The sequence below is a fragment of the Canis lupus genome, chromosome 5, assembly GCF_011100685.1.
Source record: "Canis lupus familiaris isolate Mischka breed German Shepherd chromosome 5, alternate assembly UU_Cfam_GSD_1.0, whole genome shotgun sequence".
Lineage (NCBI taxonomy): Eukaryota > Metazoa > Chordata > Mammalia > Carnivora > Canidae > Canis > Canis lupus.
The window spans coordinates 76,785,626-76,801,956 of NC_049226.1; the positions used below are offsets into that span (position 1 = coordinate 76,785,626).

Here is a 16,331-nt window from a genome sequence, read left to right on the forward strand (position 1 = left end):
AGGATTTAAAATGCTGTATTTGAATTTTTTCTCCTATGCCTTTTGTGACTCTGGGAGTTGAGCTGTGTATTACAGTCACCTGCTGTTCTCAGTCTTGGAAGAGGCACACTGATGTAGTCTCAGGATGTGGTTCCTGGGAATTTTGTTTTTTTAAATAAAGCACTGATCTGGCATTTTCAGCATTTCTTGGGGGTTGAGAATCTGGTGCAGAGGCCTTAATTCTGCGCCATCAGAGGTTGGATGCACCTAACTCTTTCTTTTTTTCTAACTCTTTGCAACAGGTGTTCAGATCTATGACCGGACAAGCGTTCTTCATGTAATGGTCAAGAAAGGTCAGGTTACTGGTGTGGAGACAGATAAAGGACAGATCGAGTGCCAGTATTTTGTCAACTGTGCTGGTCAGGTAGGTTACCAGCTGTACTGTGTCACTGACTTTCTCACTTAACTGTTACCTCTGGGATTTTAGGTGTAGAAACGTAGGGTCAGTACTGTGTTGGGCTAAGCACACGTCAGGGACCACATGTTCCTTGTTTGGACTAGAAACCTCAGAATCCTTTACTCTAAATCAGAAGACCTCTAGCTGGTCCTCAGAGAGGAGCACCGGGGTGACCTCTTCCTTCCTCCACCCCAGGTTAATCGGTGCTCTCCTGGCCAGGAAGTCTGTGAAACAGTCGGGCATTGACAGAAATCCTTGGCGTTGGGTCTTCTATGATATTTCCTTTCATTCTGCAACCTGGCAAATAAAATATGAGGCAATTTTTTTTAAGCTTTTGTTTATTTATTCATGAGAGGCAGAGACACAGGCAGAGGGAACAGCAGTCTCCATGTAGGGAGCCCAATGAAGGACTCAATCCCGGGACCCCAGGATCCTGGCCCGGGCTGAAAGCAAACAAACGCTCAACCGCTGAGCCACCCAGGCATCCCATGAGGCTGTTTTTTTTGTGTTGGGAACATGGATTCAGTTTAGAATACTAAGCTGCTTCTACTTTTAAGGCAGATTGGTCCCTTGCTTTCCACTCTAGTCTTTAGGTGACCTAGGGGTACTTTTTACCTTGTGAATGAAGGCCGAGTGGGATGGTGTCTGGGGTTTGTAGTCGAGGCCAGGCTTTTTGTTAAAAGGGCCTCACTTGCCCCCCATGAGCTCCTTTTACTAGCTATTAAATCTCTAATTCTTTGGTCAAGAATAATTGTTATGGTGTAAGAAGTATAAAGTTGCTCCCCATCTACATAACTGTGTATAGCAGGCTACAGCTTGTCTCCCTGCCCCTGACATCGGGGCCAGAGTGCACACAGGCCACTTGAAATCAGACTCTTTGCAAGCGGTTAAACTTGCTCATTTGTCTTCCTCTTCCTCTTCCCACTCACAAATCAATCTGTCCATTTGTAGTGGGCATACGAGCTGGGTCTGTCCAACGAGGAGCCGGTTAGTATCCCGTTACATGCCTGCGAACACTTCTACCTTCTGACTCGCCCCTTGGAGACCCCTCTGCAGAGCAACACACCAAGTGAGGACTTCTGCTTTGTTTTTAATATTGTTTCCTTGCCACTGTCCTGTCCTCTGAAAAGGAAGACTTTCTGCCCAGGACAGACTATGCTCGAAAGAGCCTTATCTTTTCTGGAGCATGTTATAAGGAGGCGGACCCAGTTCTACTTTTTCTCTAAGAGCTCTTTATGAAAGGATGGACAAAAACAGGCATTCCATTGAAGCAGTTTTTGGTTGGTTTGTTTTATAAGCTAATTGCAATCCCAAACAGAGGTCCAAATTGAGAATATTTGGAATGCAACCTGGAGTTTTTGACGTGAATGACATATGTTGTAGAGAGGTTATTAGGTAAGCTACAGAATCACATGGCTCCATGGCCCCAAGCGCCACAGGGGAGGGCTTGACATCACTTGAAAGGTCTCAATCCCTAGAATGGGCTTGAGGTCCCCCCTTTCTGCTAGGCTTTTTCATGGCATTGTGGTAGTTCCGTAGTTTGGTTGTGAGGACCAATTAGAGCTTCTAGGTTAACTGCTGAGGTTAGGGACGACCAGGGAAATAGTCTCCACTGTAAATCTGAGAGGGAAGATCCTTCCCAATGATCTCAGAAGATCTGTGTTTACTGGATGCTCTTTCGCTAATAAAGCCAGTAATGGTGTTTTTGTTCTGCTTTTTCTGTCCATTTAGAAAGTTGGCCTACCTCTAAACCTTGTTTTTCTCTTCTGTCCCCCACTCCCTTGTTGTTTCCCTTCCTCAGCTATTGTGGATGCTGATGGAAGAATTTATATCCGGAACTGGCAGGGTGGCATCTTGTCTGGGGGCTTTGAGAAGAACCCGAAGCCAATCTTCACTGAGGGCAAGAACCAGCTGGAGATTCAGAATCTGCAGGAAGACTGGGATCACTTTGGTGTGTGAACTAGAGGATGACTATAATGTCCTGTGTTTGTCTAAGATGCTATCTTTTGAAAGCATTTTCAAGAAGAGTTCTTTCTTTGATCTTTGTCACCACCCCACGAGGTGCTCCCAGGGGGCAGTCTACAGAGTTCACCTGGTCTAAGGCGAACTGGGTAGCAGATTCAGGGGACGAAGATCTTGGTCAAGGGACCTCTGGCTAATTACTTACCTAAAACCATTGCTGAAATTCTAGGCTAGAAGGAGACTTTTTTGTAGGATGGCATGTAAGATTGAAGAAGAAATTTTTAGAAAGCAGAATCTTTTTTGTTAATATGATCTTCTATTCAGGTTTTATTTTTTTTGTATCGAAGAAGAATTGAGCTATGATATTGTATTAGTTTCAGGTGTACATCATAGTGATCTGGTATTTATATACAACTTGATTTTGTAATAATTTTATTTTTGTTTCCTAAATAGTTAATACAGTCCCATAGTCCAGGTTCAAAAGATAAAAGGGTCTATAATGAAGAGTTTTCCCTCCTATCCTTAATGGCCTTTTTTTTTTTTAATTATTATTTATTTATTTATTTATTTATTTATTTATTTATGTATTTATTTATTTATTTTATTTATGATAGTCACAGAGAGAGAGAGAGAGAGAGAGAGGCAGAGACATAGGCAGAGGGAGAAGCAGGCTCCATGCACCAGGAGCCCAACGTGGGATTCGATCCCTGGTCTCCAGGATCGCGCCCTGGGCCAAAGGCAGGCGCTAAACCGCTGCGCCACCCAGGGATCCCTGGACTTTTTTTTTAAAAATAAACTTTTTATTGTGGGAGATTTCAGACTTTTAAAGTGGAGAGAATAGTATATGGATTCTCCTGCCAGCTCCAGTCTGGTTTCATCTGTTGCCACTGTCCTAGTGGAATAATTCCCAGATGGTGGGCTCACTGGCACACAGGCCAAGGACTTGTCTTTTGCAGCTGGTCCAGTTTAGGAAATCCTTGCTTTGACTGCATGTCCCCTTGGGTGCTATGGAAGAGCTTGTCCCCAAGTACTGCTCCCTTGGAGATCTTGCCTAGACGCTCGTGTATTGTGTGCCCTCCTACAGCTTCTGGTCATTCTGAAGAGTGTCTTTTTTTCTCAGTCTGTATGCCATGCACTTTGTGGGGTTGCCCCTTAATTCCACCATGGTTTCTGCTTTCTGGTCAGGGCCCATTTGGCTCTTCTGAGAAAGTCTCTTTCAGGAAATTTTCTCTGCAAGGAGAGGGAGGGAGTAGGGAAGCCCATGGATTGGGAAGTTTCTGAATCCCCTAAAGCTGAGGACCATGTTTGGGTTTGTGTTTCGGGTTCAGAGCCCCTGCTGAGTTCCCTCCTGCGGCGCATGCCTGAACTGGACACTCTGGAGATCATGAAGTTGGTGAACTGCCCCGAGACCTTCACCCCAGACATGAGGTGCATCCTGGGCGAGTCTCCTTTGGTGCAGGGCTACTTTGTCCTGGCAGGAATGAACTCTGCTGGCATCTCCTTTGGTGGAGGGGCTGGGAGGTAAGTGTTCCTGCTGACACCCTGCTGGTGGGGCTGCTTCCTTCCTAGAGTTACTTATTCCTGATGTGTGTAATGTCCAGGTGTAACCCGGTATGTTAATGAGGAAGAGGTACACCTAATTTGAGAGTTGTCCATTTCAAAGTAATGACTGCGGATGTTCCAGAAGTGTCATCGTGCAAAGTATTTTGGGAACTCCTCTTCTGGAATTGTTCTTGGAGCCTGTGGGCTGTACTTTTCAGTTCTTGCAGCAGTTACAAATGTTGATCCTGGGACAAATGGGTGCCTCAGCGGTTTAGTGCCTGTCTCTGTCTCTCTGTGTCTCGCATGAATAAATAAATAAAAATCTTTTTAAAAAAATGTTGATCCTTTGAAGGCATTTGAGTTTGGAAACCGTTAAGTACTGTGAGTAAGACAGATGATCATGCTAAGGTGGGTCTTTTTTTTTTTTTAAGATTTTATTTATTCATGAGAGACACAGAGAGCGAGAGAGCGAGAGAGAGAGAGAGAGGCAGAGACATAGGCAGAGGGAGAAGCAGGCTTCATGCAGGGAGCCCGACGTGGAACTTGATCCCGGGTCCCCAGGATCAGGCCCTGGGCTGAAGGCAGCGCTAAACCGCTGAGCCACCTGGGTTGCCTAAGGTGGGTCTTTTTAAAAAAATTATGTACCAGTTAAAATAAGCCAGTCAGAAAGGACAAATATTGTGTGGCTTCACTTTTGTGAGTTACTTCAGAGTGTAGGGGCGATGGCCAGGGTTGGGGTCAGGGGAGGGAGTTTCAGTTTGGGAAGATGATGAATGAATTCTAGCGGTGGATGGTGGGGACTGTCACACAGCCGTTCAGAGTACCTTAATGCCTCTGAACCTTACACATGAAAATGATGAAGATGGTAAATTTATGTTCTGTTTTATGTTCTGTCATGTTCTGTGTATTTTACCGCAATTAAATTTTTAAATTTATTAATGAGGCCATTTTTTTCTTTAGTGGCTTGTAGAATGGTTCTGAAAACAGTTATGGAAGAGGAGTTACCAAAAGTGTTTGGAACAGAAATGTGGTCAGATAGTTGTATAACGACCTGAGGGTTTTCCAGAAAAAAACCATTGGATGTATAAATTAGAGTACATTTGTAATTTTATTTTAGTCTTTTTTTTAATAGATGTGGCTTATTTTTAGAACACTTCTAGGGAATCTTATTAGAGCTAAAATCATCGTAGTGGTTTTGAGAGCAGTAGATGGATACATATTTGTTTAGAAAAGTTAAGGAAATTGCCCCAAATTTTCAACCAATCTGTGACCAGACAGGATGTTTCTGTTGGTTCTTGATTCCGTGTACAGTAGGGAGAGCGTCCCATCTGAGGCCCAGCAACTTCCCCCACATCTAAACAGGTACCTCGCCGAATGGATGGTGCACGGTTATCCCTCAGAAAACATCTGGGAACTGGACCTGAAGCGTTTTGGAGCACTCCAGAGCAGCCGCACCTTTTTGCGCCACCGGGTCATGGAAGTCATGCGTGAGTGGAGCTCTGGCCCAGCTGCACCTCGCTGAAGGGATCTTCCCTCGAGCCTGTGTGATCATTCTGAGTGGGGGCAGGTTTTTCCTTCAGTTGTGTAATAATTGCTGTGAGCCAGGCTTCTGATGTTTGGTTGGGGCATGAAGCCCCATGTGACATTTGTGGGACAGTCTCTTTAGTATATTGTTTTCTACTTAACCTCGGGGAACAGGAATGCAGACTAGGACTTTCAGGTGCTGGTTGCTGTCCAGTCCCCGCAGCAGCTTCTTGTAGATTCCTAGTGTTTGCCATCTGCTTTCCACTTTGCCTAGAATGCCAGGTAATGCTCTTGCTGCCTCTTTTATCTGTGATCATGGTGTGCTTTCCATGGCAGAGAATTTGCCAGGTTATTCTCAAAGCTTCAAGCTTCTCTGAGTGATCTTTGCCATTAACTGTAACATGCTAGCAAGGTAGGAAACCATTTCTTGGGTAAATACAGAATGTACATTTCTGTTTTTCTCCTTGTTCTCACTTCCCTCCAACTTTGAAAGGCTCTTTATTTTCACTTGTTACCTTGTCTCTGATTTATTTTCTAGCAAGCTGTTAGAGCCAGCTTTTGTATCAGGAATTGAACCAAATCAGACTGTCGTGTCATTGTCCTATACTGAGGAACTATTCTGAGACTGCCAAAATGTACCTGAATATTTGGGGCATATTTCTGCTCACAGCTAAATTTCTACACTGGTTGCAACCACCATTCTTGGTTAACAGTGAATTGTTGGTTTAGTAGCCGGGGTTCCATTGATGATGAGGCTTTAGATAACTGTTAGCACCTGCATGCTCCTCTAGCCTGTGGCAGAGAACTGTCTGTGGGAGTCACGGGGTCTGGCCAGCAGTGTGGGTGGCCACTAAGGTTCTTCAATTTTAATAAATATTTTAGTTAAAATGTTGACCTGCCATAAGTCCTGACTTCCCCAGGCATAGTTCGTTTAGAATCTGTGCAAATCATAATGGAGCTTAAGTTTGTCCTTGAGAACATGATGGCTGTCTCTGGTTCTCACATGATAGAAACTGGGGAAAGTGTAAATTGGACCTTCAGAGTGAGAAGAGATTGAAAAATCGTCACAAGGTGGAGCAGCCAGTGTGGCTCCTTCTCTTGGATCTCTTAGCGTCCCCTCCCTGTTGTCCCTTTTATCTGGAATGCTGTAAGGTCAGGTCTTCCCTGTGCAAGGGACTAGAGATCACACTCTTTCTGGCAATTTTTACAAACTGCTGTTGCTGATTAGCCACAAGAGAAATGAATTCTGACCTGGCTTTGTTATGTGATGTCACTGGGACAGGACTATGTAACCTGTCCGATTTCAGAGCCACAAAATCAAGGCTGTGGGCCCCTTCACTTCAGAAATGGGTAGGTGTTAGGAAATGTCTGTACCAGTTGTGAGGTTTCAGTGACAAAGGCACTATGTAAAGAAGCATGTGCCACATTTGCACACTGCAGCCCCGGCATGCTTGTGCTGCAGCTGCCTTCTGCCGAGAATTCTGACCTCCTGCTTGCGGTTTCTGCCTATGGATTTGAAATGATAGTTGTGAGCAGAGACCTGGATCTGTGTGGCTCACAGCTGCGTACCCACGGAGGGATGACAGTGGCTCTTGCAGCATTATTCTTTCTTTTGGAGCCGGCCTGTTACACTGGGTACTGTTTGCACATTAGGTCCATTAGCCTGGAGAGTGTGTTTTTGTGACTAGGAGCAGCTCCTGGTTCTGGTGGATGTTGTGTTCCCGGCCCAGCAGTTTGGGCTTGCAGAGACTGTTCTATTCTGTTCCAGCTCTGCTGTATGACCTGAAGGTTCCCCGTTGGGACTTCCAGACCGGGAGGCAGTTGCGCACCTCTCCTCTCTATGACCGGCTGGATGCGCAAGGAGCCAGGTGGATGGAGAAACATGGATTTGAGAGACCAAAGTACTTTGTGCCACCGGACAAGGGTAAGAGGGCCCGTTCTCATTTTTGTTCTTTTTTGCTCTAAGAACCAATAAAACCCATTTAAAATGTATTACAGCTAGAATGTGTTCCTAGAAGAATAAAGAAGAAAAACCTTCAAACTATACCAACATGTATATAGAGAGTCCCCGATAGAAATCTCTTTTCTCATTTCCTTTCATTGTGTCCGCAGACCTCCTAGCACTGGAGCAGAGCAAGACTTTCTATAAGCCAGACTGGTTCGACATCGTGGAATCTGAAGTCAAGTGCTGTAAGGAGGCCGTGTGTGTCATCGACATGTCTTCTTTCACAAAGTTTGAAATAACAGTAAGTGCTTGGGAACAAAAGAATAGAGGAGGACCCTGTGCATATACATGAATGCACCTTCTTTGCTGTCACTTTAAAACTACTTCTATAAGAACTCTGGTATATTTTCATTTTTTATCTGTATTATACCGGTTTTCTGAATTTTTAGCTCTTTTAGTCTGCTTGCAGAGGCCCACTTTTCCTTCGACTCCAGAGCTAGCTTTCTCTGGAGCTTCTTGAGTGGAGTAAATCCATAGACCTTGCTCACAGAGACCAGAGGAGTTTCCTCAGCAAGTCACTCTGCATGGTGGACTGTGTCACCTGGCCACATGTGCTTGTGCTCACGCGCTCTGCTTTGCTCCCTCACCCTGCAGTCCACCGGGGACCAGGCCCTGGAAGTTCTACAGTACCTCTTCTCCAATGACCTGGATGTGCCCGTGGGCCACATCGTGCACACCGGCATGCTCAACGAGGGCGGGGGCTACGAGAATGACTGCAGTATAGCGCGCCTGAGCAAGCGCAGGTGAGGCCCCCCTGCCCCCCCACCCGCCCTCTGAGGACGAGATGCAGTAGAGCAGAGCCCCCAGCTCACTCACCCGGGAGGGAGTATATACTGAGGAAAAAGAGGTTTCAGCAGCTCCTGCCTCGTCTGTTGGCAGTGCAACACAAATCACAAGGGAAGGAGAGAGAACACCCCAGATTCTGTAGAACTCGATGTGGACAGATCAGTCACCCTAGAGGGCAGATGTGTTCGCTTATGGTAGTAGCTATCTTGGCACTAACAGGAAGCCAGAGTCTTCTGTTTGGTCCTTGTGTGGTAGATCCGGGAATTAGGTGCTACTGGCCCTCTCTGAAAGCTCAGACCATTTGCCAGTCTTGTGCTCATTGGTCGCTTTGAAATGAATTAACTTGCCTGCTTCCTGACCCCTTGTCTGCTGCCTGGCTCTCATTACTCTCTGCCTCCCTTTCAGCTTCTTCATGATTTCCCCAACTGACCAGCAGGTCCACTGTTGGGCCTGGCTTAAGAAACACATGCCGGAAGATAGCAACCTGCTCCTGGAGGACGTCACCTGGAAATACACCGGTGAGCTGGGCCCAGGCCATCAGCTGCATGGGAAACCACCAGTCCGTCCACATATCTTCTCCATTTGTCTTCTTAATGTTTGATGTTCAGAAGTGGGGGTCAGAGTGAGAGGCATATAAGAGCCTCTCTGGTCATATGTCGATCTCTAATACCCACATTCTGTCAGTGAGGTGTGGAGTGAGTTGTGCTTCACTTTCGGTTTTGTGCACTGCTCTATCCCCTATAGCCAGTGTGGAGGAGCGCAGGTATTGGTCAGATATTGAATGGGTCAGTCATTTGAATGGTATTTTTTCTTTTTATATTTACTTACCTATTTGATGGGGTGCTTGGGTGGCATAGTCCGTTGGGCTCCCACTGTTGATTTTGTCTCACATCATGATCTCAGGGATCATGAGATCAAGCCCTCTGTCAGGCTCTGTGCTCAGCCTGGAGTCTGCTTGAGATTCTCTCTCTTCCTCTCCCTATCTTCCCTCCTATGTGCATGCGCTCTTTCTAAAATAAATGAGTCTTTTTTAAAAAAAGATTTGTCAGCAGACTCCATGCTGAGTGCTAAGCCCAACTCAGGGCTTGATCTCACAACCCTGAGATCATGACCTGAGAAGAAATCAATAGTCGGATGCCCAAATGACTGCCACCCAGAAGCCCCCAAAAGCATTTTTAAGTTTATTACTTAAGTATTATTTTCTTCAGAATTTCTCCTTATTTTTTTAAGTGAGTGAATAAGTTTTGAGGATGACTTAATTTTCTGATGATCTCCTCCTCAGCAGTCCTGTTGGGACTTCTATTTCCCCTTCTATCTCCTCATTCCAGGTTTAAGACCTGCCCAACCCCCACTTAACAAATTCCTGCCCCTTGTCCCAGCAGGCCCTCACCACCAGTTCATCATAGCAGTAACTCCATTTAACTTCTTGCTACCTGATTGGGAAACTATTGAACCACAGTTGTTTTCCAGCCTATGAGGTTGCTGTGTAATTACCACAACCTGCTGTCATGTGATGGGATCCAAGGTGGTTGGGCAGCTCTCCTCAGGGCTCTCCTCCATGTGCAGATTTGGGATTGGGCTGTGCCTGTCACGTAGCAATGCTGGGGAGGAGACAGTGCGAACTGAAAGCGGGCTCCTAGCCTGTTGGCCGGAACAGATCACAACCCTATCTAACTGCATTTGAGGCTATGGGATGTTGTCTCCCTGTGTACCTGGGAAGAGGAAGTACGCTCTCTCTTGCCAGCATTCAGCAGCTGCATTTAGAGGTGTGTTCCCCAAAATTGGGGTGCTCTGTGTCCACCCTTGGATCACCTAACCAAAAGGTTGGTTTTACGGTTTCAACACCCTGGCCGGGGTGTCCAAAACAGACTTTTCTCTTTGGCTCAGCTGTTACCTGGATGAGCATCTCTTGTTCTTTTCGTTTAGCCCTCAATCTGATTGGTCCTCGGGCTGTGGATGTGTTGTCTGAGCTGTCCTATGCTCCTATGACTCCAGACCACTTCCCAAGTCTGTTTTGCAAGGTAAGTGCTAATAAAGTTTTAGCTTTTTTTTTTTTCTTTTTTAAGATTTTATTCATGAGAGACACAGAGAGGCAGAGACACAGGCAGAGGGAGAAGCAGGCTCCTCTCAGGGAGCCCGATGTGGGACTCAATCCATAGACCCCAGGATCACGCCCTGAGCCGAAGGCAGACACTCCAGGCGTCCCAAAGTTTTAGTTTTAAATGGGCAGGGAATATTTCTTTTATGGGGATGGCAATTACATGTTCTTATTGTAGCATTAATGCCCACAAAGGGTATTCTGGCTTTTATTAAGTAAACAAATGACTGAGTAAATTCATTTTTTTAATTTTTTACCCTTCCAGTTCTCCTTATTCAGTAAGCATTAGAATATCTTTGAAGTGGATTTAACTTCTCAGAATATCAGTCCTATATATTTAGTGTTTTGTGTTTGTGTAGCAGTGGATTAAATATTGTAAGTTTTAAAGGATTATGATGCTGATGCCAAAAAATGGTAGTTAGGTCAGGTCCCTCTCCTGGCAGCGCTTCCCCCTTTCCCTTCAGAGAGTAACTTCTGTGTCTGTGGCATCTCCATGTGAGAAGCAGTTTAGGCGAATCTCTAAACAGCTTATGTTTCTTAAATTTGGCAACAGTAGCAATTTGTAATTGTGTAAAGAAACCTGAACTAAATACTGATGAGAGTCCCAAACAGACTAGTGGGTTTGGTAACCTGTAACAAACAGCTGCCAGTTACTGATGGACGCTCTCTGAAGTTCAAACCCAAGCTGGATCCACCTACTGGCAGTATAGTTTTCCTTTTTCTCCATGGTGGAGTGAGAGCAACAGAAAACTCTTGCATTAGCCATCGGCCGGAGAGGGTCCCTGTACCATTTGCTTCCTGAGCGAGTGATCTGCATGCATGAGCCTACAGAGGAGCATGTCATGTTGGGCTCCTCATGGGAATAGTTTGCTTTAGTGGCATCTGGGACCTACCACTTTCCATGATAGGAACAGTGATTGTGTCAGAGGCCCATGAGGTAACTGAGCTGCTACGAACACGTTTTGAGTGTGAGAAGCCCGGTCTCTGACCCCAGAGTAGCAGGTGCATCATGTTCTGTGGTCATCAAGCATCCTGTTTTGTAGGGCAGGTGCCCAGGACTTGACCACCAGAGCACAACCAACCCCCCACTGCCTGCCCCCGCCCCCCCACCCCAAGAAGACATTTACCTGGTCCTTGGTGCTCCTGATGCCGATGAAAACAAATCTTTAGTAGGACTTTGCAAAAAGAAAGGTTTCATGCTTATAAAGACTGGTTCAACTTCCCACCAGCAGCTTGGCTAGCATTCTGGAGAAGAGAGACTGGAGAGATTGTACTCCTTTCCTGGTGACCCCAATACTTGGAAACAGACCACTTTGAGGATGAATTTCTTTCATTCATGTGTATCCCCTTTAGGGTCAGACAGAGGGTGCAGAGCTCAGGAGAGGTTCACCTCAGGTGTTCATCACTTTAGCAGACATGGAGCCCTCACTTCTCTGAAGAGCCTCTGTGCTGCCCTTCTCCCTTTGCTTCCACAGGAGATGAGCGTGGGCTACGCGAATGGGATCCGGGTGATGAGCATGACTCACACAGGAGAGCCGGGATTCATGCTTTATATCCCCATTGAGGTGAGCCTCAACAGAGGAAGGTGGCTTGCTGGACACTGGCGGGGCCAGAGAGCCCTGTCTGACCAGGCCTTGGGAACTGAGAAAGGCTGCAATACAGGGACTTGAACATTCTGAATTAAGTTACATACTGTTTTTGAAGAAGAAATACATTTACATGATTTATTTATTTTTTTTTAAACTTTTTTTTTTTTATTTTATTTTATTTATGATAAGCACACAGTGAGAGAGAGAGAGAGGCAGAGACATAGGTAGAGGGAGAAGCAGGCTCCATGCACACTGGGAGCCTGATGTGGGATTCGATCCTGGGTCTCCAGGATCGCGCCCTGGGCCAAAGGCAGGCGCCAAACCGCTGCGCCACCCAGGGATCCCCATTTACATGATTTAAACATAAAAACTTGTAGGAAGGATTTAGTGCCATCCGACCAGTTCCCACCACCCACCACTAATGAAGCAAGTATTGGTTTTTGTAGGTCATGTCAGCAGTTTCTGTGCATATGCAAGCAAATTCAGAGACATTCACAAGCCCTTTTTCAGAAACACAGATGAAAGCATTCTGCTGTTGTTGATCTTGATCTCTTAACGATTTCTCATAGAGGTTCTTCCCGGTCAGTACCTAAAGAGAAGAGCTTCCTCTTTCTGTTTTAACAGTGGTTAGTATTCCATCAAATCATTGAATCATAATGTATTTTATTAGTCTGGTACCAATAGACATTAATGGTTGTAGCCCTCTGCTGTCCTTTGCTGTTTGAGGTTCTGCGTACGAGTGTCTCCGCTTGGCGTGTGTGTGCACGCACCAAGACAGCTTTTTCACGCTTTGGCTGATAGGTACAGAACCGTCATTGAGCTTTTAATTGTCTTCATGTGTGAAGCAACTTTTCAGAATCCATTTCCAAGTAAAAGCTTATCTGTAGGACCCACGTACTCCTGCCTGCCCATCCTCCATGCTGTTCTTCGGACCTCACCCTATCTCGAGCTTTGCACTTGCTGTTCCCCTTCCTTGGCGTGTCCTTCTCCCACATAGAGTGTCCTCACAGCCACACCTGCTTCAGATTGTTCACATGGCATCTTCAGGATGAGGCCTTAATGGGCGCAGCTACCCCTCTACCCCCGGTTCTCCCTCTCTGCTTTCCCTGTTTTGTTTTGCTCCATAGTGCTTACCATTGTCTGATAAAATGTATTTTCTTTATTTAGTTCATCAGATTACCCTTGTTTAAAGGTAAGTTCTCTCAAGGCAGTGTTGTCTGTTTTAATGTTTATATCCCCAGCACCTAGAGAAGTTATTTGGCACTTAGTAAATGCTTAATAAATGTTCTGGTCATACCCTTTGTACATTTTTCTATTGAATGATTGGTCTTTTTACCAGTTTCTAGGCACTAAATCAATCCTTGCTGCTGAGTTGTAATTTTTTTCCCAGTTTGTCATTTGTCATTTTTTTAAAGATTTTTTTTCAAGAGTAGGGGGAGGAGTAGAGAAGGAGAGGGTCACAGGCAGACTCCGCACTGAGCCCAATGTGGGACTCGATCTCACCACTCTGAGATTGTGACCTGAGCTGAAACCAATAGTCAGAATCTTAACCAACTGAGCACCCAGGTGCTCCTCAGTTTGTCATTTTTCTTTCCATTTGTCTTTGCCAAGTAGGTTTTTTTAAAAAAAATTATGAGAAAAAAAATTATGAGAAATGTTGCACGTTACATAAATTTTTTTATTTTTATGTAATTGAGTTAATCTTTTGTGCCTTCTAGAGTTTGATACATAGAAGGGACTTCTGCACTCCAGGACTGTAAAAGTTTTCCAGTTTTCTTCTAGTGCTTTTATAGTTGTATTCTGTTGTATAGGGTTGTGGTTTTTAAAAAATATTTCAGTGCTCCATCATTTTGCATTGTCTCTTGCTGTACTTCATGAGATACTGATCAAACTTTTTTTTCCATGTGAATAACCAACTGATTTGACATTCTACCCTTACCAGATACTAAAGTCCTGTATGTATTTGGGCTTATTTCTAGATTTTTATTCTGTTCCCTTGGTCTAGCCATGATCAGGATCACACTGTTTGAATTATTGAGTCTTTATTAGATATCTTAATATTTGGTAGTGCTTATCCTCCAGTGCTTGGAAAATCTGGGGAAAAAACCTTCGTGTTCCTTATTTCCCCCTTGGAAACTTTATAATTATCTAGTAAAAAACACCATTTTGGGGGACTTTTTTTTTTGGATTATGTTCCATTTATACATTAGGAAGAACTGACATGTTGAATCTTACAAAGAATGCCTTTTAGTTTTTATTCAAGTTTTTTTGTGTGTGACTTTCAGGGGTTTTTGAAGTTTTCTTGATACAGGCATAAAAATCTTTCGGTGGTGTGAATGAGAAAGGGTAGCATTGTTCCGTTATCTTCTAAGTGATTATTTTTTTTAAAAGATTGTTATTTGAGAGAGCACAAGTGGTAGGGAGGGGCAAAGGTAGAGGGAGTAGCAGACTCCCTACTGAGCACAGAGCCTGATGGGGGACTTGATCCCAAGACCCTGAGACCATGACCTGGGCTGAAGGCAGACACTTAACTGACTGAGCCACCCAGGCGCCCCTAAGTGATTATGATTTTTGAAAGCTATTTTTTCTATTGTGTTATTTCTTTACTAAGTTATCTTAGTTATTTTTCATTTGAGTCCCTGGAATTTTCAGGGTCCAGTCTTACCATATACCAACAGTAATAGGAATTCTTAACAACTTTTGTTCCTACAATTTCTCTTGTCCAGCTATGACAAGGAATAGGGATCCTAGGCATCTTTGTCTTGTTCTTGATGTTAGTCACATTACTTAGAGCGGTAGGCTGTTTTTTAGTTATTAGCTGAAGCATGGATTTACCAGCCCATGAAATGTTATGTGCTTGTCCAGACAAATATAAGAAGATTAAGATGAAGGGATTATTCACTATTTTGGAAGAGCTCATACAGAGGTAGTTGACTTGTGCCTATATAGGTAGGGATTGATTCTGAAGTGCCACAGGGTCAGTCGGGTTTGCCACTTGAGTGCCTGTCATTAATTGGAAAAACCCAGTTAGGCAGGGAAGGCTCTGTGGTTCTAACAGCTTTATTACTTGAGGCCTTGGTTTCTACTTCTGATTTTCCTGGGCTGGTCCCATTTTTATGATTTTTCCATGAGGCCAGGAAGTGATTTGTGTCCTGCGTGGGTTCTTTTCAAGCTGACTTTCATTCTCAGTAAGGTTATATGGTTGACCCTTGAGTCATGTTGGGGGGTCAGAAGCACCTTCCCCCCTACTCAGTCTAAAGCTCTGTGTAAAACTTCAGACTCCTCAGAGACCTGCACTAATAGCCCACTGTTAACTGGAAGCCCTACTGATACATAAAGAGTTGATGAATACATACTTTGTGTGCTATGTATACTGTGTACTGTAGTCTTACAATCCAAAAGGCTAGAGAAAAGAAAATGTTAATAAAATTCTAAGGAAAATACATTTACAGTCTGGTACTGTATTGAAAATTCCATGGGCACGTGAGATCCACGCAGTTGAAACCCATGTTAACTATACTTGTCAACTATACATATGTCTCTTTGAGGGAATGTCTTCCAGAACTTGGCAGCAAGTGGCAGATTGTTTTGTTCACACTAAATCCCCAGCACTTAGAAAATGAGTATGTGCTGGGGACCTACTTTAAATCTTTCTTCCCTGGCCTTCCTCTTAAGTACTCCACTTGAGGCAGCAAAGGGCAAATGTACCAGGGAAGCCAGCCTATTCTCATTTCCCTATCAGCCCTGCCCCCTGCCCCATTCAAACGCCATAGCCGCTTGCGTGTGGATTCAGTGTGGTGTGGATTCCATAGCATGAAGGCTCTTGCCGAAGTTCACAGCATCCTGACTGCCGTGGCCCATTCGGTAGGCGCCTACTCAGTTGTAGGAGTGCCACCAGCAGGGCAGCGGACCCCACCAGGGGAAAGAACTGCAACACCAATGAAAGCTGGGGTTCTGCATCTTCCACTTTTATTGAGCTGTCATGGGAACACACCGCTGGACAGGTTTGAGGTGCACAGCATGGCAGGCTGAGGTGCCCTGTGAAAGAACTACTGTGCTGAGTTTCATGAGTGTCCTTCATCTCTCATAAATATGATCAAAAACACAAAAGGTGTTTTCCAGGTGAAAACACTTAGGATTCACTCCCTTAACAACTTCAGCCTTGGTCACATAGCAGGGGCGTGCAGTTCTCAGGGTGTCTGCTCCCTTCCTAGTTCCATTTGTCTCCTACCTGGAAGTCCTGTCCTCTGCCCTCTCTTCTTCCACTTCCCCCCGCCCCCACCTTGCACTCCCCACCTCTGTGAACCACAACTCTGATCTGTGGGTTTGCATTTTTGTTTTAGATTCTACACGTAAATGTGATTGTACAGCATTTCTCTGCTTGTTGTT

The 16,331-nt window shown here is 44.9% G+C and overlaps 1 protein-coding gene across 2 annotated transcripts in view; it reads left to right on the forward strand.

Moving 5' to 3' along the window:
• The window catches only part of PDPR (pyruvate dehydrogenase phosphatase regulatory subunit), a 36,351-nt gene that overhangs the window by 13,539 nt on the left and 6,481 nt on the right, over nt 1-16,331 (forward strand). For both annotated transcript variants that reach the window (XM_038538336.1, XM_038538337.1), the window contains exons 6-16: nt 282-403; nt 1,388-1,505; nt 2,238-2,387; nt 3,727-3,919; nt 5,303-5,427; nt 7,233-7,388; nt 7,577-7,710; nt 8,064-8,212; nt 8,661-8,773; nt 10,182-10,276; nt 11,829-11,918. In XM_038538336.1, coding sequence (XP_038394264.1) covers nt 282-403; nt 1,388-1,505; nt 2,238-2,387; nt 3,727-3,919; nt 5,303-5,427; nt 7,233-7,388; nt 7,577-7,710; nt 8,064-8,212; nt 8,661-8,773; nt 10,182-10,276; nt 11,829-11,918 — 1,445 coding nt within the window. The remainder of the gene's footprint in view (nt 1-281; nt 404-1,387; nt 1,506-2,237; nt 2,388-3,726; nt 3,920-5,302; nt 5,428-7,232; nt 7,389-7,576; nt 7,711-8,063; nt 8,213-8,660; nt 8,774-10,181; nt 10,277-11,828; nt 11,919-16,331) is intronic.